General features: G+C 52.3%; 1 protein-coding gene across 2 annotated transcripts in view; it reads right to left on the reverse strand.

Moving 5' to 3' along the window:
• RYR1 (ryanodine receptor 1) overlaps positions 1–24,029 on the reverse strand; it is a 118,047-nt gene extending 94,018 nt beyond the window's left edge. For both annotated transcript variants that reach the window (XM_060084001.1, XM_060084002.1), the window contains exons 1-22: positions 23,982–24,029; positions 19,149–19,268; positions 17,924–18,028; positions 16,810–16,884; positions 16,642–16,720; positions 16,189–16,301; positions 15,571–15,664; positions 14,314–14,407; positions 14,087–14,161; positions 13,422–13,578; positions 13,118–13,282; positions 10,932–11,053; positions 10,281–10,476; positions 6,415–6,550; positions 6,237–6,332; positions 6,032–6,150; positions 5,086–5,219; positions 4,365–4,606; positions 3,659–3,851; positions 2,456–2,672; positions 524–628; positions 202–305 (exon numbers count right to left, since the gene is read on the reverse strand). In XM_060084001.1, coding sequence (XP_059939984.1) covers positions 202–305; positions 524–628; positions 2,456–2,672; positions 3,659–3,851; positions 4,365–4,606; positions 5,086–5,219; positions 6,032–6,150; positions 6,237–6,332; positions 6,415–6,550; positions 10,281–10,476; positions 10,932–11,053; positions 13,118–13,282; positions 13,422–13,578; positions 14,087–14,161; positions 14,314–14,407; positions 15,571–15,664; positions 16,189–16,301; positions 16,642–16,720; positions 16,810–16,884; positions 17,924–18,028; positions 19,149–19,268; positions 23,982–24,029 — 2,789 coding nt within the window. The remainder of the gene's footprint in view (positions 1–201; positions 306–523; positions 629–2,455; positions 2,673–3,658; positions 3,852–4,364; positions 4,607–5,085; positions 5,220–6,031; positions 6,151–6,236; positions 6,333–6,414; positions 6,551–10,280; positions 10,477–10,931; positions 11,054–13,117; positions 13,283–13,421; positions 13,579–14,086; positions 14,162–14,313; positions 14,408–15,570; positions 15,665–16,188; positions 16,302–16,641; positions 16,721–16,809; positions 16,885–17,923; positions 18,029–19,148; positions 19,269–23,981) is intronic.
• Between the last annotated feature and the right edge of the window lie 3,880 nt (positions 24,030–27,909).

The following is a 27,909-nucleotide window of genomic DNA, read 5'->3' on the forward strand; positions in this document are numbered from 1 at the left end:
CACTTGCTGAGCATCTCTTTATGCCTCTGTCTCTTACTTGCCCCCTGTCAGTTTCAGCCTCACAATCCCAGTCTCCCTCTCTCTCTCTGCCTCCCTTTTGTCTGTCTCTCTCAGTCTCGGTCTCGTTCCCCCTGTCTCTCCTTGCCCCCCGCCCCGCCCAGCAGGCAGGCCCAGGTCCCTGCTCCCTGGTCAGCCCCTCACTTGAGCGTCTCCCCCGACATCTGCAGGTTGTAATTCCTCTCGGGCTCCGGTAGGCTGTGGAAGTCCACGAGACATGGGTGCAGCCTCTTATTATCATCCCGAACCTGGAGAAACTCCAGAGTCAACTCCTCGGTTCCCCTTCCCTCCCCAGTACTCCCAGACTGTGACCCCTGGCCTCCCCGACCCGTTCTGCCACCCAAGGAGCCCCTGGTGTCCCAAAGTCGCTTCCCCCAGCCACCAGCCCCTCCCAGTTAGTGAGCAGTGTTCACTCCACCCCAGCCAGCCTAGCCTCTCCCCGCTGCGCTGCAGGCAGCCCCCTCACCGGGCCGTAGGTCCAGCCCTGCTCAATGCGAGTCAGCGCCCAGAGTTCATGGATGTTCTCCGCCAGCTTCTCCCGAATACCCTCCAGATGGGGAGGCAGGACAATCTGGGGGCAGGTGACATTTGTGAGGTCCCTGCATCCCCTCCAGTCTGCGTCGTGACCCCTCTTCCCGAGAACACGTGCGAGCCCTGATCAGCTCCCCAGAGAGCTCTTTTGACCTTTCCTACTGCCGAGCCTTGCTTCCCATCACCTCACCCTGCCTCCAGGGTTGATGTCCAGCTGAGTAAGGACTTAGCATCCTCAGAATTAAGGAACTGTCTGGGAATGGGTCTGTCTCCCCCTGTGGAATGGGGGTTGTGTGAAGGCAGGGCTGGGGCTGTCTCTGTCTCCAGCATTTTCCCAGCCCTGTCCAGCCCAGAAGGGGATGCTCGTGAAATGTTTGCTGAATGAATGGATGCGTCTCTTTCCTTCTCTGTACAATGAGAATCAGAACAATATTAACTCATGATACTTACTTTATAAGCGTTCAGTGAAATCATTTACATAAACTACTAAATGTTATATACAGTGGACCCTCAAACAATGTGAGCTTGAACTGCGTGGATTTTTTTTCAATAAACATAAATAGTACCTGTATTTTCATTTTACAGATCTTTAAATTAACTAAATGTGGGGGAAAGCTTGTGTTTGATTAGAGATCACAAGATGTGGAATCAAAAGAACTAGGGCTTGAGTCCTGATTCTATCCAAACTATTTTAGCTTCCTGACCTAGGGTGTGTCATTTACCAACTCCTTTGTTTTTAAGACAGGGAGAGCAGTGCTGGGACTTGCGACTGTGCCGGGGTCGGTGCTCCTAACCCTCCCGCATAGTTTCTATAAATGCGTGGCACATGGTAGGTGCCTAGTCATATTTATATTGTTGTTGTGCAGGCAGAGATAATGATGGTTGGACCAGGGTGGGATGTGGGAGGAGAAGGGATTGGGAGAGGCGGAGTGGACAACCCCTGAGGCTGCCAGGTGGGTGGGGGAGGGGAACGGAGACATCCAGGAGGAGGCCCGGGGCTCTGGCCTGGCTACAGGGGGATGACAAGTTCACCCCTGCAATAACATTACTACTACCAATAATGACAGTAACTCTATTGAGTACTTACTATTTCCTCAGGACCATGCTAAGCACTTCACATATGTTAATTCATCTAACCTTCACAACAATGCTAGAGGGAGGTTCTCTCGTTCCCCCCTTTTCCTCACAGGTGAGGGAACTGAGGCACAGAAAAGTGAAGCCGCCTGCCCACGGGGACATGCTGAAAGTCAAACCCTTGTGATCAGGCTCTTAAACAGGACTTATATTCCCTCCTATAGGGACATGTCTGGAGGGAAGGTGGGGAGCTCAGATTGGGATAGGAGGAGTGAGAGAGGCGTGGAATAGAAAAGACACCCAACAAACTGTGGTGGATAAAATCGCAGGATTTGGGATCAGACTGCCTGGGCTCAAATGCTGTGTGACTTGAACAGGCTGCTTAACCTCTCTGGGCCTCACTTTCCTCAGCCGTATATTGGGGGCAATAATAGTCCTTTTTAGGGAATTCCCTGGGGGTCCAGTGACTGGGACTCCGTGCTTTCACTGCTGAGGGCCCAGGTTCAATCCCTGGTCGGGGAGCTAAGATCCCACAAGCCACTCGGAGCAGCAAATAAATAAATAAATACTTTTAAAAAATTAAATAAATAAATAATAGTCCTTTTTTTTAGGGGACTATACTGAGGACTCCCTGAAACGGAGATTCTGCCTTGAGAGATTCCTTTGCCTCCTCTCTACCTCAGCTTCCCCACCTGTTAAACAACAGGGTCCCCAGCTTCCAGCTCAGCTCCCCATCTCCCTGGCTCCTAAGGGAGTCTGCCTCTCCACGAAACCCTTGCAGAGCAGGCAGTACCTGGACGGTGTCCACAGGGCAGGGCACAAAGTCGGTGTGTGAGAGGCAGCGGCTGGGGCCCACCAGGTGGGGCCCCCGGGGCCCTTCCCGCCGATACTCCTTGATGGGCTCCAGATGAAGTCGCTCTCGCGGGAGCACAGCCTCATGACAAGGGGCGTAGCCAGGCGGAGGGAGGAACTTGAATTCGCCATGGCGGCCACCAAGGAGGAATCGCACCCTAGGTGGGAGAGTGGGGGTCACGAGTGAGGGCAGTGTACAGAGGAGAATCTGTACTCAGTGGGGGGAAGGGAGCCATCTTGGGATCAGTGGAAGGTTCTGGGGAGAGCTGAGGTCACTGGACAGTCATAGCGTCACGGAGGTCATTTAGGAGTCAGGAAAGTCTAAGGGCAAAGAAAATGTTGGAGGCCAACAGGAATCTTTGGAAAACCAAGAAAGGAAAGTGGGGGTCAGGTCACTGGGGAGTTAATCCAAGGTCATGGGAAGGTCCTTTGGAGGAGGTCCTGGATCAACAGAGCATCTAGAGATACCAGAAGGTTTGGGGGATACCAAGAAGAAGGTCATTTGGAAGTCACTGAGAGTCTGGTGTAACCTTGAGAAAATCATAATTGCCACTGAAATGGTGAGTAAGTCATTCACAGAGATTGGGGTCACTGGGAAAAGATTGGGCTACTGAGAGGCCTTTGAAATAACTGTGGTCGTTGAGAGGTCACTGGGAAATGATGGAACTATTAGAATATCGTTGGGAGATGCTGGGGTCATTGGGAAGCTGTTAAGAGCATGGAGTCATTGGGAGAGTCCCAGATCACTGGGAGGCTTCGTGGTCACTGGAAGATCACTGTCAGATTCTGGAATCATCTGGAGGTCACTGGAATGGCATAGAATCATTGGGAGAGTCAGAGGTCATCTGGGAGGTCACTGGAAGACACTTATTAATCATTAGAAGGTCATTGTGAAATTTGGGGGACACTTGGAGATTGGGGTGAAGCTGAGGTCATTGGGAGGGGCTGGGTCATTGGGAGGACACTGAGAGTGTCTGGGATCATGTAGAGGTCACTGGGACCTTCGTGTAGGGGTCTGGCCCGTCAGTCCTGAGAGAAGGCTGCTGGGTCCTGGCCCCATAGAAGGCCATGGCGTGCTTGCAGAAGCTGTCTCAGGACAGTCCCAGGTCTGGGGACTGGCCAGGGGGCTGGGGCAAGTCCTTACTTGACACCAGCTGAGAAGCTGACAACGGGGAAGAAGAGCCCATCAAGGTTGAAGGCCTCGAAGACACCCTGCACAGGACAGCCATTGATGCGGAAGGAGATGGACGGCACGCTGAGGTCCAGGCAGCAGCTGACCACGTCCTCGGGGCCCAGGAGGTGCTGCCCTGGGGAAGTCACCAGGCGTGGCACGTGTCCTGCACCAGGAACACCAGGGAGAAGTCAGAAGTCAGAGGTCCAGTGGAACCAATGGTCTCAAGAGACAAGGGGCAGGTATTAGAGGATCCTATAGGGTCTGGACCCTAGCAACTCTAAGGTCAAGTGTTCCTTAGAGATTAGAGGCAGAAGTCAAGTTTCCCCTGAGGTTAGGTTCCTGAGAGGTGTGGGGGTCAAAGATTAAAGTCGTCTTGGAGTTAGGATTCTGTAACCTTTGGGGGCATGAGTCAAAGATCAGAGATCATAATAATCGGGGCAGTTTTCTGGGATCTCTAGGGTCAGAGATCTGACATCCTCTGGGGTCAGAGTTCTGGAGGCTATGAAGAAACAGGTTCTGAAAGCTCTAGGGTTAGGGTCTTGGGAAATGAGGAGTAAGGGGTCAAAGTTAGCCTGTTTGGGAGTCAGGATCCCAAGAACCCCAAGGCATGTGGTGAGAGCCTAGAAACCCTGGGTCAGTGGTCAGGGTTGAGGGTCCCCTAGAAGGGTCCAGGTACCTGTCCAGAGATGTAGCCCATCAAAGCCGTAGGAATAGAGGTCATCGCCGACCCCGTTGCCGCCCCAGCCCTCGCCGCCCCCAGGATACGGGCTGTAGCCTTCAGTGAGGGCCCAGCCCACCCGCAGGTGGGTGGCCTGAGCTGTCAGGAATGGAGCCACCTCGTCCACCATCACCTCAAAGTACCATTTGAGGTACTGCGTGGAGCCCTCTGCTCGGCCCACAAAAATGTTGGGGCGGATGCTGTAGGAGAGACAGGACAGGAGAGGAGGATGAAGGAGAGATGGAGAGGAGACCCAGGCTAGTGGGGGGTGGGAGAGGAAGGGAGAAAGACAAAGATATACATACACAAGAAAAACAGAAAAGCAGAGACACAGAAACAGAGAGAGAAAGCAGAGACAGAGACGGACAGAGAGGCATCAAAGGACAGAGAAGAGAGAGATGGGAGAGAGACCGGGAAAAGGAGATGGAGGAGAGATAGAGACAGACAGATGAAGACAAAAAGAGCAAACACAGAAAGAAAGAAAGAGGGAGGAAGACACAGAGGCAGAAATGGAGCAGGGAGAGAGGACAAGAGGAATGAGAAGCCAGGGATGAGCTGGGGACAGCTGTGGGGACCGGGGTGGGAGATGGAGGAAGGCCCACCCACCTGGGTGTGGAGTCTGAGTCAGGGAGGGGATTGAGAGGTTCTGAGTTCTGGGGTCAGGGGTTAGGGGCCAGACCTGGTGACAAAGTTGATGAGGTTTGTCTGCAGCAGAAGCTCGCGGCCAGGGAGCAAGTTCTCAGTAATGAGATCTTGGTTGGAGCGCACGGCCACGCCATTGCACACACACAGGGAACACAGCACATCCAGCACCTGGAGGTCAAGGTCAGAGGTCAGGGTGTGAGGGCACCTGGGCGGGGTGGGGGCGGGTGTTGTCCATGGAAGACCCAGAGTGGGAAACCAGAAGGATGATATGCCAGGATGGGAGATAGAGCTTTTGACTGAGAAGAGGTGGTGAAAGTGGGAGGTCAGGGGTCACTGAGAGAGATCGGAGTCAAAGAGAAACATCAGGCAAGAGGCGGGGGCCGTATGAGTTGGGATAAGACATCAGCAATGTAAGAAAAGAGAGACTGAGGAATTCCCTGGCGGTCCAGTGGTTAGGACTCTGAGCTTCCCTGGGTTCGATTGTTGGTTGGGGAACTAAGATCCCGCAAGCCACATGGCTTGGCCAAAAAAAAGACTGGGGTAAGAGGTCAGAAGTCAGTGGGAAGAGTGAAAGGGTCGGTCAGGGAGAGAGCACAGGGATAAAGATGAGGTTTAGATCAGTGGAGGTTGAAAACTTGCGTCTTCAGGGGCCAGGAAGATAATGTAAATACGTGAAGTGGTTAGAAATAATTCAGTGGGAACCAGTAGCACTTGGGGCAAACTGGAGAGTGTCTATGCAGCCCCCCTAAAGGCTACAAAATTAGAAATTGAAAAAATACTTCAAAGAGCTAATGAAGCACATTTGTGGCCCAGAACCCATTTAAGAACCATGAGTTTGAGACCTTTGTGTTGAGATGGAAGCTTGTGGTAGAGGAGTCCAGGTAAGAGATAAGATGGGGAAATGGGGGCAATTTGAGGGCCACGGGGAAAGGTCAGGGTTCAGAATTCAGGGGATAAGAGGTCTGGGATGAGAGGCCAACCTTGTGGTTCCTCCCATGCTTGTCCAGGAGGGAGATGATGGACTTGATGTGGTTCTCCTGGATGATGTTCAGGACCTCGGGACTCTCGATCAGGACACAGTACAGCACCTCCAGGATCCCTGCACAGGGATCAGAGTGAGAGGTGAAGTGGCTGCAGCCCTCCCGTCCCCGCAAGTCCCCATCCCCTTCGCCTGGGTTCTCCTACCTGAGGAGGCCTCCAGCCGATCCAGCTTGCTGACCAGCCAATCCAGGTTGTTGGAGAAGAGGGCACAGTTGGCACGATTGCCACGGATCAGAGAGGCTGAGGGTGGCGAGAGGGGTCAGACCCAGTAGGACTGGGAACCCCGGGTGCTCTAGGGGGAGTCAAGTCTGGGGCTCCTCACCCAGGATTTCATAGAGCAGGTTCACAATCTCTTTCCAGGACTCGGCTGCCTCCTCCCCGGCAAATTCGGCAAAGTGGGCAGCGGTGGTGTAAACATTTAGGCGGTCGATGCAGTTCAGGACCAGGGAGAGCATCCCCTGGGGTAGAGAAAACAGGGGGTTTCATCACAGGAATCCCAGGCCCTCCCTTCCTTGCCTTTCTTGGACTTGTTAATTCACATTCCTTCAACAACTAGTGACGGGGTGTCCCCAGATCGAAACCAGAGCCATCTGTGTGCACCTTCACTCCCAACTCCCTCCTCTCCTCCTCGGCTCTCCAGACCTGGCCTTGTCCCACTCTGCCTCTGTCCCCAACATAATACACCCCTATTAACATCAGGACTGAACCTGTGTTTCTCCTTCCAGTATTTTCTTTCCTTCTTTTCCACCTCCAAGGACCCTACGCCTGGTCCCATTGGCCCAGGTCACTCTCCACACCAACCATCAGAGAGATTTTTGCCTTCTGTCTCTTTTTTTAAAAAAAAACATTTTAACCTTTTGTCTTCTTTTATTTTGAAGTATAACAGACATACAGAAAAGCACATAAAACATATACAGTCTAGGGCTTCCCTGGTGGCGCAGTGGTTGGGAGTCCGCCTGCCAATGCAGGGGACACGGGTTCGTGCCCCTGTCCGGGAGGATCCCACATGCTGCAGAGCGGCTGGGCCCGTGAGCCATGGCCGCTGAGCCTGCACGTCCGGAGCCCGTGCTCCGCAATGGGAGAGGCCACAGCAGTGAGAGGCCCGCGTACCGCAAAAAATATATATATATATAGTATATTCTTGCTTTTCGTAGTAGTTAGGTTCTGTAAAGTCGCCGTGAGCACTGAGTGAATCCTGAGAACCAAGGCTCCCAGGGGAAACACAGGGGGTTTCTCTGAGTCTCTGAGCACAACATTTTCATCAATCAATCAATACACACTCTCGTTTTATGTGCGTTTCTGTTTAAAGACACTAATTTAATAGATGTTGTTGATTCATTAACATTAAACTCACAACCAACAGCACTGTAACTCATGCTTCAGTGAAGCTTTTCTTTAGCACATATTTTCTCAGTAAGGCACTTCACAGCCTTCTTTCACTTAGGAACACTAGACAGCACTTCGCCACTGTGCTTAGGGGCCATTTTAATCAGTGAAATTAATAAAAAGCACAAAAATGTGAAAAGCGTGGTACTAAATACACCACGAAAAGGACACTTGCTTACAGGTGAGAGTTGAAATAACAAGGCAGATCGTCTCCTTGTTCAACCTCAACTGGAAACACAGCATCAAATGACTTAAATTTTTTCCCTCTCTGCACATGTCCACAAATGACTACAAATATTCTGCAAGCATCGATTTGGAGGTTACAAATAAATTTTAGCAAGTAGGCATATTTGCAAATACAGAATCTGAAAATAATAAAGATCAAATGTATATGGTTTAACAAATAAATATGAAAGAACACTTGTGTAACCATGACCCAGGTCAAGAAAGAGAGCATTGCTAGCCTCCCAGAAGTCACCTCTATGCCCCTCCTGTTACACAACCCTCTCTGCTAGGGATAACAGTTATCCTGACTTTTATGGAAATTCTTTCCTTGTTTTTCTATTTTTACTACCTATGCATGCATTCGTAAATAGTCTAGTAAAATTTTGCCTGTTTTTGAACTTGAGATGTACAGTAAGTATTCTTTTGCACATGGATTCTTTTGCTCAACATTACTTAAAAAAAAATTTTTTTTTCTGCTTATTTATTTGGCCGAACTGAGCGGCTTGCAGGATCTCAGTTCCCCGACTAGGGATCGAACCGAGACCTTGGCAGTGAAAGTGCCGAGTCCCAACCACTTGACCACCAGGGAATTCTCTCAGTATTACGCTTTAAGATTAAGAGCATTGTTTCATGGGGTTGTCATTTGTTCATTTTCATTGCTGAGTAGTATCCATAGCCATCATACAGACATGCCACATTTGTGGATTTATTCCAGTGGTGGTGGACAACTGAGCTGCTATGATAATTGTTGTATCTATATCCTGGGTCCGTAGTAAGAGATGCAGTGCATCGTGGTAAAGAACCAGTTGGAGTCACACACAGTGGCTCTGCCCCTAACTCGTTGTGACTTTCAAAGACCTAACCCTTCTGTGGCTCCCAAACGGCAAGTCCTCACCCTGTGCTCGTCGCCTCCCACTCTTCCCCTAGCTCACCCAGTTCCAGTCATCCCGGCCTCCTTGCTATTCTGGAAGCTGCCAGGCACACTCCCACTTCATGGTCCGTGTACTTGCTCTAGCTCCCCTCTGTCCCTCCCTCAGGTGTACATATGGCTGCCTCTCTTCATTCAGGTGACCCTCCCTGACTACTGTATTTTAAACTGCGACAACCCCAGCACTCCCTACCGCTGCCCTGCTTTTTTAAAAAAATATTTATTTATTTATTTGGCTGCGTAGGGTCTTAGTTGCGGGACCTAGTTGCAGGATCTTTGTTGTAGCATGCAGGATCTTTCGTTGTGGCATGTGGGCTTCTCTTTAGTTGTGGCGCGCGGGCTCCAGAGCGCACAGGCTCAGTAGTTACGCCACGTGAGCTCTAGAGCGCACAGGCTTAGTTGCCCCGCGGCATGTGGGATCTCAGTTCTCCCACCAGGGATCGAACCCACGTCCCCTGCTTTGGAAGGCGGATTCTTAACCACTGGACTACCAGAGAAGTCCCTGCCCTAGTTTGTTTTTCTCCTTATCATCATCTAATATACCACATAATCCTCCTATTTTATTGCTCATTTATCCTCCCACCCCACGTCAATTCCATAAGGACAGGGATTTTTGTCTGTTTTCTTGACAGCTATATCCCCCCTGGTATATTTGTTCAGCAATGGCTGTTATTTAATCTCTCTGCGCTTCAGTGACCCATCTGTAATATGGGAATTACAACCCCCCATGGGGTTATGGGGAGGATGTCAGGTATATAACACACAGTAAGGGCTAAATTCAAAGTAACAATAACCACTGACACTTATATAGCATCTACTATGTGCCGTTACTGTTCTAAACACTTTGCATATACTAATCCCACTCCATTAGTAAGTTTTGTTGCTGTTACTATCATCATTTCTAGGTCTGCCACCCCCATCACGATGGGAGCCCCTGGAGAGGTGCGGGGCCAACTTGGAAGACTTTAAATGAACATGCTCCCCAATCACCCTGAGGAGACATCAGACCCGGGGCCTTTGTGCAGCCCCAGTTTTCCACCCCTCTCGGCCCCTCGCACTCAGACTCCGTGCTGAGCGGAGCCCACCACGTCTCCTCTCATAACACACAGACCCCCAGCCTCTGACCCAAGCTGAGGCCGCGCCCTACACTATCCTCCCACCCAAAAGCCCACCTCTCTGGCCCTGCCCCCCACCATGCCCCACTCTGGTTCTATCCTCCCACGCCTTAGGCCCTACCGCTACAGACACCGCCCCCTCAGTCTAGTAGCTCAGCCTCGGACTTCTTCCCAGGCCTTGCCTCCACTGGCTTGCCTTGGCCCAGAGCTTACCCTCACCCCGCCCCGTCCTCCCAGGAGAGGGAACAAGTCCTGCTCCCGCCTTCAGGCTCCGGTTCCACCTTGCTCTCACAGGCCCCGCCCCTCACCAAAGCCTCGCCCACCAACCCACTCCGGACTCACGGCTCCGCCCCCTCGCGTGCCCCCTACGACCCGCCTCCCCGCCCTGTTCACCCAGGCCAAGAACTTCTTCCTGCCTCTCCACCTGCCCCGCCCCCTCTCAGACCACTGCTTCCCCGGGTCCGGCAGGCTCCGCCCCTCTGAAGGCCCCGCCCCCGCGCCCACAGACCCCGCCCTCCCGGGCCGCGGCCTCACCTCCTCCTGGAAGAGGCTCTGGCGGTTCCGCAGGCTGCGCAGCTTGCCCTGCTTCTCCTCATGCTGCAGCTCCTCGGAGGGTGGCTCGAAGTAGCCGATGAGGTCCTGCAGGCTCAGGATGATGCCCTCGAGAGGCAGTGCTGTGCCAGCCGGAGACCCCGAGCCCCTCGGCTTTCCGCTGAAGCTGTCCAGGCCCCTGCGGAGACCATGCACTTATCAGTGAGGGTCCGGGAACACTGTGAGGGTCCCGCCCCCACCCACCCCCGGTCCCTGCCAGACTCCCACAGACACACCTATTTAACAGAGAGAGAGTGTGAGAGTGAGACGCAGAGAGAGAAGGGCATTGATTGGCCCGAGGTGACCCAGTGGCCAAGGGCAGAGCTGGGCCTGGGACCCACGCCTGTGTAGGGACAGGTCATGAAAGCAGAGGTCAGGGTAGGGAGATCCAGGGTCGAGAGTGTCAGGGGTGTGAAGTCAAAGTCATAGCTGTCGAGGTCAGATTAGGGGTCAAGTATGTAGAGGTCAGGAGTTTGTGTATGTAAGAGGTGTGAATGTCAAAGGTAGAGATTAAATGGTCAGGCGCATGAACACCAGGAGCGTGGGGTCAAGGTGTGGCCTGGCCCCCGGGGCAGAGCGGGCCGGGTGGCTCACTTGATGAAGTGGTTGTAGAGGCCGCCAGTGCTATAGATCATGCGGGCGGCCTGGGACTCCTCCTGCTGACAGCGGGTCAGTGACAGCGCGTCGTCCATGTGGCCTTCCTGGTGCAGAATGGCCTGACAGTGGTGGGAGAGAGACGTCAGGAGGGGGCTCAGCCAGCCAGGGCCATGCTCCCCAGACCTCCACCCAGACTCTAGCCCCCAAATTGCCCCCATCCTCTACGGAATCTCTCTGCCAGCTCCGCCCCCAGTCCCTCTTCATCTGTCCCTGTGTCTTTCATTCTCAACCCCTCTCTTTTTCCCCCCCTCTAGGTCTCTCCTCTCACTCTCTGTCTCTATCCTCTGTGTTTCTGTCTGTCTGTCTTTGTCTCTCTCTCTGTCTCTCTCATGCCTATCCCATGCTCTTTCTCTCCTTCTCTGTCTCTATGTCCATCTCTCTCTCTACCTCTGTCTTTCCTTTTTTTTTTAACATCTTTATTGGAGTATAATTGCTTTACAATGGTGTGTTAGTTTCTGCTTTATAACAAAGTGAATCAGTTATACATATACATATGCTCCCATATCTCTTCCCTCTTGCGTCTCCCTCCCTCCCACCCTCCCTATCTCACCCCTCTAGGTGGTCACAAACCACTGAGCTGACCTCCCTGTGCTATGCGGCTGCTTCCCACTAGCTATCTATTCTCTTTCTTTCTCTCTCTCTGTCCCTCTTTGATTCTCCCTGTCTCTCCCTCTCTGTCTCTCTCTATCTTGTCTTTCTCCAGGCCAGACCCTGTCCATTTGTATCTACTACTGACTTAACATTCCCCCACCAGAAAGCTCTAATGGCACCCCAAACTTAACATGTCCCAGACAGAACGCCTGAACACCTTTCTGGGAGGTGAGACCATCATGGCTGCCGGCCTTCCCCTGAGCTGACCTCCCCAGGACCCCATCCAGTCCAGCAGCTGTAAATACCATCCACCTGCTGACGACTCCCACATCGCCCTCTCTGGCCCAGGCCCGTCTCTACATCCTCTGCTCTTGTATCCAACTTCAGCCTCATTTTTCACAAACAGGTGCCGCCCTAGTCTTCTCACTGATTCACTCAGCAAGTCTATTGAGTGGCTCTGTTCTAGGCATTGGGGCCCGTCCTCCTGAGCTGATACTTGGCTGTCCCTGACTCAGTTAATGGCACTTCCCTCCTTCCAGCTGCTCAGGGCAAAAACGGACAAAAATCATGGTCTCATCCTCAGTCCCTCTCCCTCACCCTGATCTCCAATCTGTCAGAAAATCCTGTTGGCTCTGCCCTCAGAATCCAACCAGACTCTGCCCCCTTTCCCCGCTCCACAGCCCCCACCCTGGTGCCGTCCACTGTCATCCTCCACCTGTGCCAGTGCAGCCCCGCCCTGGTCTTCCTTCTCCAGCTCTGCCCACCCCCGTAGAGTCTGTTCCCATAAGCAGCTCAGGAGCCCTGTGAACCTGAATCAGGTCACCCCTCCCACCGTGCCCTGGCCTGCTCGAGACTATCTTGTGGCTCCATCTCATCCAGAGTAAAAGCCAGGACCCTCCCCAGTGGCCCACAAGGCTCTACCTGATCCCTTCCCGTCCCCTCTCTGTCCTCATCTCCCACGACTCACCCCTCGCTCACTCTCCTCAGGCCAAACTAGATCTCCTTTCAGTGACTGCAACAGACCAACCTCATCCCAACTTCAGGGCCTTTGCACGTGCTGTTCCCTCTGTCAAAAAGTAGCTTTCCCACTGTTTGGTTGTAAAACTGTGAACTTCATTAGAGAGGGTTTAGTCACAGTGTCTGCGCACAGGGAAGGCAGGGAGCAGGTCTGTATAGCTCAGCTATTTGTCCACACAGACATCCACAACAACTGGGGTACTCAATAATTGGTTGAATGTTATTCTCAGTCTGTTATTATTCATCTTTTTCTCTCCACCTCTGTCTTTCTTATTTCTGTCTCTCTGTCTCTATCTTTCTCTATTTGTCTGTCCCCATGTCTGTCTATACTTCTCTCTCTCTCTTCATATATGTATTCTTTCTTTTTTCCTGTCTCTCTCAATCTCAGTGTCTCTCTCAGTCTTTGTCTTTCTCTCAATCCCAACCTCAGACTCCTAAAGGCTCAAGCATCATCACCCCCAGTCCCCTTCCTGCCCCAGCCTGTACCCCACCCCTTCCCTCTGCCAGGTGCCCACCTTCTTCTTGAGCACGCCGAGCCGCAGGGCCTTGGGGTCCGGGGCAGCATAGGTGAGCCACAGACCTGAGGCCACGTGCTGCACAAAGCACAGTGACTCCCCATATTTGATTTCAGGGGGGCCCATGCCCTCCACATCCCGCTTGGGGGCCGTATCCAGCTTCTCCTACAGGGGCAGGGGACAGAGGTCAGCCTCCTCTGCTTGTGCATTTAATGGGGGAGCCCCGCAAGAGACTGCAGAGTGGTGGGGGGCTGGGGCGGGATTTGGGGCTCCAGCTGAGGGAGGGTATCCTGACCCCACGGACCTTGGAGACTCGGAAGCAGAAGGAAGTGGCCCTGGTGTGGGCCTTGCTGGCGTCAACCACCACTAGGCCCTGGTCCTCAAGGAGTGCCAAGTACCGCCCGGTGGTGACATGCCGGATGCGGAGTGGCTGGCCCCAGCGCAGGTGGCTCCCACTCCAGCTGCAGAGGGTGAGGACGAGGGAGAGGTCAGAGGCCCCCCCAGTTCTCCCACGGACACCATAGTCTTGGTTGAAACCTCCTCAAGCCCTCAGCCCTGTCCCAGGGTGCCCAAATCTTCCTTGGAGCCCTCAAATCCTTCTTAGGACCCCCAGCCTTCCTTTAAGAACCCCAATCTTCTCTCAGGCCCTCACCACTTCCTCAGGGCTGCCCAGATGATTTCGGTGTCTCCAGTTTTCCCAGATCTGTCATTTTCTCCCCTCCTTTCCCCACAATTTCACTCGAGACCCTGATCTCTCCCTCAGAAACCCCCACTACCCCCAAGACCTCTTTTTCCTCCAGCATTCTAGGACCCTGGGGACCTTTAACGCTCTCTTAGGCTCCCCAGATTTTCCCTCAAAACCCTCCAGTCTCTTCCTCAGTTCTTCCTTCAAGACACTCTTCTCCTCCCAGGGCCCCCAGGAACCCCTAGCCCCTCCCCCAGCCTGCCTCCTCTGCCCATGACCCCTACCTGATTCTCAGGGGCTCCAGTCTCCAGAGGGAGCGGGCGTGGGTGCACACAGATCCCCCTTCATAGTAGACAAGTCTGGGTACATGGAAGAGAGTGAGGCCAAGAGTTCAGGCTCCAGCCCCGCAGAATCTGATCCCTAATCCTAGGGTTCCAGGCCCCCCTAGCCAACCTTTGCCATCCCCCTTCTGGCCCGAAGACACCAGACCCTCTTGTCCCCAAGCGCAGACCTGCGCTGGTCGTCACTGTCAGCAGGGGAAATGGTCAGACATTCATCCATGTGTCCATGAAAGAGGCGGAGGACGTGGCCCCCGGTCACATAGCCTGGACAGGAGCAAAGGAAAGTGGTCATTGGGAAGCTGGAGCCCCAGAAAGGCCTGGGAGCCATAGTGGAGTTTGCAGGCCCTGCTTCTGCCCTGTGGGAAGCTGGGGGCTGGGTTTGGGGGTCTGCAGATGGAGATCTGAGTTTCAGGGTACAAAGTGGTAGTCTGAGATTTGGGCTCAGATTGAGGCCTGAAGTAGGGGCATGAGATTTGGGGTCTGAGGTTGGGGATCTAATGTTGAGGGTCTGGGTGTGCAGGGCTGAGGTTGGGAGGTTTGTGGGTCTGGGGTTTAAAGGTCTCAGTTTGGATTTTCGAGGTTGGCTTCAGAGAATGTCATTAGAGATTTGGGTCTAATGTTCCCTGATTCTGAGGTTTGAGTTCCAGGGCTTGATATGGGGGTCTGGGTTTAGAGGTATGATGGTTGGGTCTGAAGTCAGGGTCTGAATTCTGAGTGTTATTTTGGAGGTCTGAGGCTGGTATCTGAGGTTTGAGGTCTGAGGTTTGGAAGGCTTAGCTCTGGGGTCTGAGTCTGGGGAGATGTGAGCTTTGTAGCAGTTAGAAGTTGGTGGGTCTGAGTTTTGGGGTCTGAGATTAAGGCCTGAGTTTCGAGATCTGTGGCTTGCATCTCAGCTTGGGTCTGGCTTAGGGCTCTGAGGTTTGGGGTGTGAGAATTGGGTTCAAAGTTTTGGGTTCATGCTTTAGGGTCTCAGCATGGGGGTCTGCAAACTGGGAGATGATTTTGGAGGTTTGAGGTTAAAGTTGGAGGTGTGAAGTTGATTGGCTGAGGTTTGGGGTCTGAATTAGGGTTCTTAGTTTGGGGATCTGAGTTTGAATTTGGGGGGCTGAGGTCGCATGTGCTTGTCATCTGAGGCTTGGGGTCTGAGGGATAAGCTATAAATTCGATGTTCTAAGCTTTGGGTCTGAGTTTAGGGGTCTGACCTCCAGGACCTGAGTTTGGCATGTGAGCCTTGGGGTCTGAATTAGGAGTCTGATACTGAGTTTTAGGTTTCAAGGTCTGAGCTCTAGGGTTCCAGACTGGTGGTCAGTTGGACATCTAAGTGTGAGGGTCATAATTTGGAGATCTTGGTTTGGGGTCTGAGGGGCAATGCTGAAGGTCTGTTTTGGGGGGTCTTAGGTTAGGGGTCAGAGGTCTGGGGTCCTCACCCTCTTCGCAGCCGGAGCAGATGGGGTTCATGTTCCACAGTGTCTGCATGAAGGAGGCGTCAACCTGGAGTTCCCCACTGGCCGTCGACAGGTGCTGTGGGCAACCAGGATGTGGTGGTCAGAGATAATGGGGGGTGAGCAATAGTTCCAGAGTGAGTCAGAAACCAAGGGTGGAAGCCAGGAAACCGGCAGACAGGAGACCAAAAATTAGAGGTCACAGATCAAGAAACCGAGATCGGGCTTCCCTGGTGGCGCAGTGGTTGAGAGTCTGCCTGCCGATGCAGGGGACGGGTTCGTGCCCCGGTCGGGGAAGATCCCACATGCCGCGGAGCGGCTGAGCCCGTGGGCCATGGCCGCTGAGCCTGCGCGTCCGGAGCCTGTGCTCCGCAACGGGAGAGGCCACAGCAGTGAGAGGCCCGCGTACCGCAAAAAAAAAGAAACCGAGATCAAGTCAGGAAATGGGGCGCCAGAAACCAGAAACTGGATGGAAACTGGAAATTGGGAGTCAGGACGTTGGGGCCAGAGACCAGGCAAACCAATGAGGAGGAGATGGGGTGGATCCCGTGTGCCCCCAGCCCCGGGGGCAGTAGGAGCTGTGGTGAGGAAGGTGCTACTCACCAGGTAGCGCTCAGAGGAGACGCTGACGAGGATGAGGTCATCCCCAACTCGGACCTTCTCTCCTTCCGACCTCTGCTTGGAGGCCGGGTGTGTGGTCCACCAACAGGCCTCTCCTATGGGTGGGGGCGGGGTGAGGGCTGCCCAGAACGCTCTTCCCCAGGGCATTCCCAGCCATGGAGCCTCCCAAGCCCTCCGTCCCAAGCTCTCCTCTTAACTGCCCCCAACTCTCTGCCTCACAGTCCCCCGTTCCTGTCCTCAAGACTCTCTGCCTGCTTGCCCGCGTCTCTCTGTCCAGAATGTGTTCATCCACACCCCCAGACTCTCAGCCCCAAAGCCCCCCATCTTTGCCCCTGGAACATCCCCATGCCCGCTCCCGGGGTTCTGCAGACCTTCTGCATCCCAACTCCCTGCCTGCGGCGTCCCCATCATAGCCCCTCCCTCCAGCCCCTGCACCTATTGCATCCTCCTGCAGTCCCACGTCGAAGGCCAGCTTGTCAGTCATGGAGCGGGAGGTGGTGAGGCAGCTCAGATACTAGGGTTGTAGGGGGGAGTCAGCCACCTGGCGGGCGTTGCACTCCCTGGCCCCTGCCCCCCGCCCCGGCCCCTCCCGGATGCACTTACCATGCCGCTGTGCGAGTGCCGGAGCAGGATGGCATGGCCATACAGGAGTGTCCTGTGTCCCCCACCCTGGGACGACTGCAGGGGGCAGGGGAGGACACAGAGTGAGAACCGACCCCCCTGAAACACCTGGCCTATCTCAGGTGGGAATACACTTCCCAGAAGACACCATGCTCAGGCCTGGATGCGAAGAAGCCTCGGCTCAGACCCACAACAGAGTCTCTGCCTCAGTTTCCCTGCTTCCAGGGGAAGCAAGGTCTGTGTCTCTGAGAAGCCTGTGGATGGGGTGTTTTCTGTTCCCCAGAGCCCACTCTGTCCTTCAACCTGTTACCCAGGCCCCAAAGTCACTCAGGGGGCTGAACCCCTCTTCCAGAGGTTCAGATACCTGGGGTCGCTCAGGGAAGCCCCCGTGTCTTGTGTTCCACGGACTTTAGCCCCCTCTGCTCTCACCTGTCATAACACAGCTGTGCACCGGTACTGTCCTACCCGTTGTGAAACATTGGGGCATCATCCGCAGGGGCCTGCCCTGTGCTGCCACACGCCCCCGGGCCCAAGGAGACTCTGCGCCTCTTGGGAGCGGGTGGGTACACCCAGCACTCGATGGCGTCATGCTCCCCATCCCAGCTCTCACATGCCCATGCTCTGAGGGGGCCATGTGATGGGGCCACGTGATCACATGGTGGACCCACTCCTGGACCAGAGGGGGCTCACACTTGGGATGGAGGGAGGTGATGAGGGGAGAGGTCCCATGCGGAGAAGAGCTAGGAGGGTCGGAGGAAAGGATGGAAAAGAGGAGAAAGGAGCAGGTGGGAGAACAGGGGCTCAAAAGCCCCCATCCCCTTCCTTCCTGCCTGGCCTGTTCTGGGTTCCACAGACCCTGACAACCGGGGTGGGGAAGACCCCCCAGCCCCTGTGTGCAGGGTGTGGACCCAAGAGGCCCACTTGGGGTCAGGAGAGGTGGCAAGGACAGATGACACCCAAGGCCAGACCTACCCACTTATCCAAATTGAGGGCCTGTCGGGGGCGGGGCAGAGAGAGGAAGAAGAACAGATGGTAAATGACCCCCAGGTCCTCCCACCTGTCCCTGCCACCCATCCCACCTGGGTGGGAGCCTCACCTCCACGCCGGCCTCCAAGGTGTTGGCCAGCATCTCCTGCAGGGCTCGGACGGACAGGGACTGCTCCAGGACGAAGCAACAGATGGCCAGATCGGGGGGCACATTCTGGGGGGTGGGGAGATGTGAATGGGGGACCTGAAGGCTCCAGAGTGCTGGTGCATGCCCTAGTCTAAATACCCTACACCCCCTAGAGACCCAGACCCGACCCCAACCCTCCAAGAAGCCCTGCCCTCTGCCTCCCGCTTCAAACACCCTGAATTCGCACCAACATCCCAGAAGACACCTCTCTCTGCCTCCTCCCTCACACCCCTGTACCCCACCCGAACCTCACAGAAGTTGCCACAGCACACCCAATCCCATAGGAAGCCTCAGCCCCTGTCAGACGCATTCCACCCATCCGACTCCAGGAGCCCCCTCCTTGCCCTCCTGGCAGAAAACGCAAATCTCTCCAACCCCAAAGGAAGCCCCAGCTCCCGCTGTCACGAGCAGACAGTCCCAGCTCCTGCCCTGTCCCTCAGACACCTGTGAACACTGCTTCAAAGTCCCAGGGGCAAGGCCCCACCTCCCACCTCCTGCCTCAGGCTGCCACCCAGGCACCTCAAGCACTTAGACACCCTCCCCCTTGGACCCAAGACTCTCTGCCCACCTCAGGCCCTGGGCCTCCTCCCCCATCAAACTCCAGATCTCCTCCCTCTCCCAGACTCCACCCCATCCCCCCAGGTCACCTCCTCCCTCGGAGCCTGAGTTCACCTCAGCCTCAGACCCCAGGCTCCCTCCCCCTCTCAGCCTCCAACCCCCTCCCCAGTCAGCCCCCTGCGGGCACCCCCTGACCCTCCAGGCTGTTCTGCTTTGGATTGAAGACTCTCTGCCCCCTCAGACACCTGCCTCCTAAGACCCCCTGCCCCTCCCTCCTCAGACCTCCACCTCCACCCACCTCAGACCCCTGCCCCTTTCCCCCGTAAGCCCCCTCCCATTTTCTCTCCTATCAGCACCCCCTTCAGATCCCCTCTTCTTTGAACTCAAGACTTTCTATCTCCTTAGACCCCCTCCCTCTACCCCCAGGACCCCAGCTCCCCTCCTCAGACCTCCAGCCCCCTTTCCCTCTTAGCCCCCCTCCCTATTCCCCCTCCCGTCAGCATCCCCTCTCCAGACTCCCAGACCCCTCTTCTTTGGGCCCCAGGCTCTCTGCCCCTCAGACCCCCTCTTCCTTCCGTCCTGCACAGACCTGGGCATTGCTGGTGGGCTCCAGGAAGCAGAGGCGGTTGCCGAAGCCCTCGGCGGCCAGGCAGAGCTTGAGCTGCTCCTTGAGCACCATGGCGCTGCACTGCAGGACCATCTCGTCATCCTGGGGACAGGCAGAGGGTCAGGGTGGGCGCCCGCATCCCACAGACACTGTACCATGGGCCACCCACCTGGCCCTTTCTCCTCGTGAAAAAGATGTGACTAATAATAGCCACCCTCGCCACTTATCAAGTAGGGGCCCATGTTGAGCACTGTACATGCTTCTAACATCCCCATGAGATCCAAGCCAGTGGCATCCCCACGTTAAAATGGGGAAACTAAGGCTCAATGAGGGGACATGGCTTGTCCAAGGCCACATGGCTGATAAGAGAAGCAGCTGGGATCTGAACCCCAGTCCAACTGACTGCAGAGGACTCCCAGGTGGGGGTCCACAAGGTGAGTCACTGGAGGGTGGAAGATATGAGCGCCTCAAGTTAAATGGCTTTTAAGTTCAGCCTTATCTAATTATTCTTTTGTGTGTTATTTTCATAGTAGCTATCGTTTAAGGAGTGCTGTCTAATGACTCCTGAATGCACTGCCAGAGTCTGGACTGGATCCTGGATGGAGGGGAAATGCCATAAAAGATGGTATAGAGACAAGTGGTGAAAGGTGAAACAGACTGTGAATTAGATGATGGTATCACAGCCATACGAAATCTCCTGATTTTGATAACTGTGCTGTGGTTTTGTGAGAGACATCCCTTGCTTTTTTAGGAAACAGACACTGAAGGATTTAGGGGTTAAGGGTATCATGTCCACAGCTTACTCTCAAACAGCTTAGGAAAAAAATAGGGAGAGAGAGGGAGGGAGAGATGGAGGGAATGATAAAGCAGACATGCTACATCCTAACATTTGGGAGAAATGACTGAAGGCCACATGGGAGTTCTCTGAGCTAACCTTGCAACTTTTCTCTAAGTTTGAAATAGTCTCGAGGGTATAAATTAAAATTTTAAGTAAAATAAACAACCTTCTGTGGTAAGTCCTAGTATGTGAACCTGTGGAAACAGATGCCTAGAGAGGTGAAGTGATTTGCCTGAGGTCACACAGCCGGCGCAGCTTGTGGGATCTTAGTTTCCCTTGTGGGGTCTTAGTTTCCCGACCAGGGATCGAACCCGCACCCCCTGCAGTGGAACTGTGGGGTCTTAAACACTGGACCACCAGGGAAGTCCCAATATGCCACTTTTAGAACATTAGACCACCTCTTGATATGTTAGTAGAATAGCCCATATTACATTCATAACTAATATAAATGTATGTGGGGGCTTGCTGAACATTTTTACTGATAGAGATTTCAATCAAAATTGATGGAAAAAAAAAACAGATGGAGACCGCAGTGTTTAACCACAGTTAAGATAGTGATTATTCCATTTTACTGCAAAGGAAACAGGTTCAAGGAGGCTAGGCGTTCTGCCTGAAGTCACACAGACTCCAGCCCTTCCAGCAAATCCTGGGCTTCACCCCACACAGGCAGCCCTCATTCTTTCTGTCAGCCTGGGAGGAGGGAGAGGGATTCATCCTGTTGGCCGGAGGCCCCAGGACTGCTCTGTCCTATTACCCCCAACCCCGACATCTTGGCATATGCCGTGTATTCACAGGGATCATACAGCTTGCATTTATTAAGCACATACTCTCTGCTAGACCTCATGCTCAGGGCTTTACATTCACCTAATAGACACTGATTAAGCATCTGCTATGTGCCAGGCACTGATCTAGGCACTGGATATAGAGCAGCGAATACAGCAGACAAATTCCCTGTCCTTGTGGAGCTGACATCCTTGTGGGGGGAAATGCAATGAACAGGTGAATCAATTTATAATGTTAATTTCAGGGATAAGTGTTATGGAAAAAATAACCCAGGGTGATGTAAGAGTTTGGGGTAGAGATGACATCAGTGAGGGGGGTGAAGTGACAGCCTCTCCAAGGAGGTGACATTTGAGCTGAGCCTTGTCTGAATAACAAGAAGGAATCAGGCCCGATCATCTCTGGAGGAAGAAAGTTCCCGGAAGAGGAGTCTGCCTGTGCAAAGGCCTGGGGCCGTGGGTATTCAGAAAAAGCAAGGGAGACAGCCTGGCGCTGCTGCCATCAGGAGCAAGGGAGAAAGTGGGAGGAGACAAGCCCAGAGAGATATTTGCATGGGCCCATTGAATCCTTATGGTACATATTTTTGTCCCCATTTTCCAGATTGGGAAATTGAGGCTCAGAGAGAAAAATAAAAATCACTTGCCCAAAGTTAGGAAGCAGGCAAATGGCAAAACCAAGATATATATAAACCAGGGACAGGGAGCCTAATCCCTACACCAATGGTTCTCTTACTTTCTCCTGCATCAGAATGAAGGGGGGTAGCCTGGTTAAAAATGCAACTTCCTTGCTGCCCCAGTCTCCCCCTCAACACCAAGAGCCTGATTCAGTAGATCTGGGGTCAGCAGGGAATCTGGACCATTAACCAGCCCCCAGGAGGTTTTGACATGGGCCATGCTTTGAGGAACCCCAGCCTGGGCAGGGCTGGATGTCGCCACCCATCAAAAGGAAATGAAATGAAGTTGGGGGCCATGCCCATCATGCTTAAAAAGTGAAATAAAAGTAGAGCAAGAACAGAAAATAGCAGCATGCCCCTTGTGTTCTAAGGGCTACCTACATTTCATGAAACTTGTTTCAGTTAAAAATAGTTGTGTGTGAATGCACCTAATCTGAGCATAATTGCATGAATTGGAGGCAGCCCAAATGTCCATCAGCAGGTGAACTGATAAACAAATTGTAGCGTATTCACACAATGGAATACTACTTAGCAACAAGAAGAAATTAATTCTTGATACACACTACATGGATTAATGTCAAAAATGTTACAGTGTACAAAAGAAGCAGGACAAATGAGCATACATTTTATATGAAACACTAGTTAGTGACTTATGGAATCTACGGTAACATAAAGCAGAAGGGCAGGGTGATTACTGCAAAGAGCCAAAGGGAACTTTCTGGGGTAAAGAAAATGTTCTATTGATTACGATAGTGGTTACATGGGTGTGTACAGCTTGTCAACTATAACACCTAAAAGGGGTACAATTTATTGCATGTCAATTATAGCTCAATAAAGTTGACTTTTTATAACGTATGTGAATATATGCATGTACTGGGTTGCAATATAAAATATATTTCTTACCAGTGGGATGAGATCCAAAAAGTTTGAGAAAACCACCACATAACCTCAGTAAAGTTCAGGAAAATGGACCCAGTCTGGGGCCAAGAGATGCCAAGGCCAGGCCTCTAGAATCCAACACTGGCTAGCCAGGCAAGTCTGAACCCAGTTTTCCTCTTATGAAAGCAGGAGGGCTGGCCCCCAGGGGCATCCAGAGATGACACTTCCTGGCCTTAACCTTGGTCAGTGACTCCCACTCAGGCCTCGGTTTCCCTCAAAACTCCCAGGGAGATAAAGATAGGGCCCTACCTCAGAAGATAGGGCAGCAAGGATATAATTAGATGCCTCAGGAGGCTGAGGCCCTGGGCATGGGGCTGACGTAGAGTGAGTGGCTGCTCAGGGGCTCAAGGCCATGGCCACGGTCTTATTAGGGCTGGAGAGGAGGGGAGAGCCCAACCCATGGTGTCTGCTAAGGGACTGGAGCCAGTGCAAGAGTCTAGGGTGAAGCTAGGCCTCCTCCCATGGCTGAATGTCCAGCTGTCCCTATCCTTCACTACCAGCCCCAGCTGCCCGTTCCTCCCTCCCAGGAAACCAGAGCCGGCTCACCAGGGTCCTATTCTGGGGCCGGAATGCTGTGTCAGCATTTCCCAGGGCCTGGATGGGGTGGGGAGGGGCTAGTGCAGGATCAGCGGACCTGGCCCAGAAGAGAGAATATCCCCTCCCATATTCACAACCCCACACCCGGTAGAACCACTGGGAGGGAAAAGTGGGAGGGACTTCAAGATGGGCAGCCCCTCCCCCCCATCCTCTCCCTGTCCCCTGCCCAGGCCCCAGAAAAGCAGACTATTCTGGGAGGGACACCTGTTGTTCCAATTCCCATCCCTGCCCCCCGCCAGCCGAGGGTCAGAGATGCAGAGAGAGACAGAGTTGAAGACACAGTGAGAAACACAGAGGGCCTGAAGCCGAAGAACAAAGCCAGAGACAGAGACAGGGAGACAGAGATGGAAAGAGACAGAGACACAGACAACCCAAAGAGACAGATAGGGAGAGACACCACCCAGAGACCATTAGCAGCCATATCTGACCCTCCTCTCCAAAATCAAGTGGGGAAAGAAAGAAGACCCAGAAACAGGGGGACCCTCAGGAGACCCTCAAGGGCTGGGAGTTCAAAGGAGTTGTGTCCTTCAGCCCACCACAGCCCTCTTCCCAAGAATTTAAATAGGTCAGAGTCTGGAGCAAAAAGAGAATTAGGGCTAAGTGGGGGGTGGGGGAGGGGGACAGCTAAATTAAGCTCAGGAATTAGAACCACCTTCCCCAAGTGCCTGCTTCCAGAGTGGTGGGAGGGGGTGCTCTCTCAGCGGCCCCCTTCTCTGGGACAAATCGCTAGTGTCAGAAGAGAGGGTGGAGGAGGGAGGATCCTCCTCCCCATTCTGTAGTCCCAGATTCTGCTAATTCTCTGACGAGAAAGATGGGGGAGACTAAGAGAGACAGAAACGGAGAAAGACGGAGTGACAGTCACCCAAAGGGACAGAGGAGAGACCCCAGAGTCTCAGAGACCACCAGCAATCAGGACAAAGACATCGGAGACGGAGAGACACTCAGACCAGAGAGATAGTCCCAGAGGCTCCAACACAGAGATACGCACCGTCCGCAGAAACTGGACTTCATCCTCGCCCTCTCCTCCGTCACCCATGATGCCGAGGCCAGAGGTGCTGGGGCTGAGGTCGGTGACTAAGAGGAGGGGGCCGAAGGCTGGACGGGTGGGCTGGGGGCGAGTTGGGGTCGGAGACCTCTGGGGACGCCAGAGGCGCCCGCGGCGTAGATGGAACTGCGTGGAGGACTCGTGTGCTGGACAGAGCTGGGAGGAGGTCCCCGCCCCCGGGTCCCCATTGGAGCAGGACGGCCAAGGCCACGCCCCTTTGACGGAGCCCCGCCTACAAACCCCAAACCTCGGCCAAAGGTGCGCTTGGGGTGGGGGGCTTAGGGGAGTGTCTTTAAGGCAGCTACCCTCTCTCCCCCTTCGCGATAAGGAAGGTGCCATCATTCTCCTATTTCACAGAGAGCAAACTGAGGCTCTGAATGGGGAAGCCCCTGCTTGATGTCATACAGCAGAGAGGGGATGTGCACTAGGTCTCCTGGCTTTACAAAGCACCAGTCACAGTGATTAAAAATATGGACTCTGAGACAGACTGGATCCAAATCCCTGTCTTGCCACTCCTTTGTGTGACCTTGAACAAGTCACTTCGCCTCTCTGTGCCTCAGTTTCCTCAACTGGTAAGGAGGATATTAATAGTACCTACCTCATAGGGCTGCTGCAAGGATTAAATTAGATTATTTGCAGCACTGAAAACTGTACCAATACAGATGCAGCCACTATGGAAAACAGTATGGAAGTGTCTCAAAAAAATAAAAATAAAAATAGAACTACCGTACGACCCAGCAATTCCACTCCTGGGTATGTATCCGAAAAAAAAAAAAAAAAAAAAAAACCCAAAACACTAATTCAAATAGATACATGCACCAAATATTCATAGCAGCATTATTTACAATTGCCAAGAGGTGGAAGCGTCCTAAATATCCATCAACAGATGAATGTATAAAGAAGATGTGGTATATATATACAATGGAATACTACTCATTAAAAAAAGAACGAAATTTTGCCCTTTGCAGCAACATGGATGGACTTGGAGGGCATTATGCTGAGTGAAATAAGTCAGACAGAGAAAGACAAATACTGTATGATATCACTTACATGTGGAATCTAAAAAATACAACAAACTAGTGAATATAACAGAAAAGAAGCAGATTCACAGATATAGAGAACAAATTAGTGGTTACCAGTGGGGGCGGGGAAGGAGCCATAAAGGGGAAGGGGAGTGGGAGGTACAAACTACTGGGAGTAAGATAGGCTCAAGGACATGCTGTACAACACGGGGAATATAGCCAATATTTTGTAATAGCTGTAAATGAAAAGTAACCTTTAAAAATTGAATTTAAAAACTACCTATACAGGGCTTCCCTGGTGGCGCAGTGGTTAAGAATCCACTTGCCAATGCAGGGGACATGGGTTTGAGCCCTGGTCCAGGAAAATTCCACATGCCACGGGGCAAATAAGCCCATGAGCCATAACAACTGAGCCTGCGCTCTAGAGCCCGTGCTCCTCAACAAGAGAAGCCACCGCAATGAGAAGCCCGTGCACCGCAAAGAAGAGTAGACCCCGCTCACCGCAACTAGAGGAAGCCTGCGTGGAGCAACAAAGGCCCAACGCAGCCCAAAATAAATAAATTAATTAATAATAATTTTTAAAACTACCTATACATAGAAAATGTTAAGTGTTGCTAGCGTCATCATGGTCTTCGTCATCATCATCATTATTCTAAAAACTTATGAGGCAGGAGTAATAGGCATAGTATCTACTATCTACAGTCTTTTGTGTGCCTGTCACATTTCAGGCTCTGGGCTATGACCTTTTCACTGTATCTCATTAGTTCTCACAACAATCCTGCTATTATTTACATTGTTGGAAATAAAAATGTGTGGTTCTTGCCACGTATGGTTTTAAGGACACAACCTGAATGAACGAGGTACAGCCGCCCCCCCACCAATATCTGTGGGTTTCCCATTTGCAGATTCAACCAACTGCAGATCAAAAACAAAAATTTTTTTAATTCCAGAAATTTCCAAAAAGCAAAACTTGAATTTGCCACAGGCCCGCAACTATTTCCATAGCATTTGCATTGTGTGTACAACTATTTCCATAACATTTACATTGTGTGTACAACTATTGCCATAGCATTTACATTGTAATAGGTATTATAAGTAATCTAAAGATGATGTAAATTTTACCAGAGGATGTGCGTAGGTTAATGCAAATACTACACCATTTTATATAAGGGACTTGAGCATCCACAGATTTTGGTATCCAAGGGGGTCCTGGAACCAAACCCCTATGGATGCTGAGGGATGACTGTAGTTCTCACAGTAATCTTGTGAAGTCAGTACTTGTATGGTGCCCGTTTTCCAGATGAGGAAAGCTGAGCACAGAGAGGTGAAGTAACTCGCCCAAGGTCACACAGAGGCTGAGCCAGGGATTTGAACCCAGAGCCAGTGTTCTTAACCATTCCACTATACTGTCTCTATATTTGCATAAAATCTCCCAGTTACAACAAAAAGCCACATCACCAGGGCCAGGCTACATCCCCCCAGAATTCTAATCCTCTGTGTCCCCAGGGGCTGCCTGAGCCAATGAGGGCCACTAGCTGGGCCACCCTTATGCAGATGAGCACCCTGGGCTTTGTAAGTAAGGGAGCACTGAGAGGGGCAACCAGCTCCTTCCTGTTCCTGGCCACCTGGGGGGAGGGGGGGCTGGAAGAGGCTTGGGATCTGGGGAGCTGGGGCAAAGGGCCTCTGCAGTTCCCTAAAACTGGCAGCTCTGGGGACTAGAAGCCCAACACAGGATGCCACACACACCTGGACCTCCTGCCAGGCAGGTAGCTTCATGCCTCTAGGCCTCAGTTTCCTCATCTGTCAACTAGACTAATTTAGGATAGTCCCCACCTCTTGGGGTTGTGGAGAAGATTCCATGAGGAAACCGATTAGCCCCTACCACATGGTAACTGATTGATACAGGGATCTATTAAAATTATTATTGGGACTTCCCTGGTGCTCCAGTGGTTAGAATTCCACGCTTCCACTGCGTGGTTCGATCCCTGGTTGGGGAGCTAAATTCCCACATGCCACGCGGTGTGGCCAAAAAAACAATTATTAACATGTAATGGTATCTAATAAGTTAAACAAAACAATATCTTGCAGTTCAGTAAAAGTATACATAAAATGTTAAGGTATAATAGATTGCTATGTGTTACACAGTTAAATATTGATTTATTGATACAACTGTAATGGCACATATGTTTGCACCATATTATTAGATTATATAATGTGTAATTACATAATTAGATATTTAGGCTAATATAATTATGTAACACAACTATATGTTTATCTGTCATACACTATATAATGCACACTTGTATATTAAATATGAAGTTTTCCCTCAGAGTTGTATATATAACAGAAAATTATTCTGTGTCATTGTGCATTACATCATAAGATATTAATAGCATTTCCTTTTTCTGTCAGTCATCATTATGTGTTTTAGGACCTACCCATGTTGCTCTCTGGACACCTGGTCTGTGGCCATGGGGGGTTTGCAGGCCTCCCTGGTGACTGTCCCCTTCTGTTTATTCCCCCTCCCACCTGCAGAGGTGACACCCAGGCTGCCCCCACCTCCCCCAAAATAATGTTGCAGTGAATGTCCTTGTATATGTCCCCACGTGGAACTGAGGGAGAAGGTCTCAGTATGCACACCCAGGAGCTAACCGTCGTGTCACAGCTCCACGCACATATTTAATTTGACTGCAGTGCCAAGCGGTCCTCAGGAAGGGCTGTCCCCTATCAGTACATAAGGGCTCCTCCGACCCCAAGGCCCCAACCTCCACTTGGCATTTTTCCAACTTCTAATTTTTGCCAGACAAATAGGATGACTCACTGTCGTTTCAATTTACACTTCCCTGATC

This window comes from Mesoplodon densirostris, chromosome 19, assembly GCF_025265405.1.
Source record: "Mesoplodon densirostris isolate mMesDen1 chromosome 19, mMesDen1 primary haplotype, whole genome shotgun sequence".
Taxonomy (NCBI): Eukaryota; Metazoa; Chordata; class Mammalia; order Artiodactyla; family Ziphiidae; genus Mesoplodon; species Mesoplodon densirostris.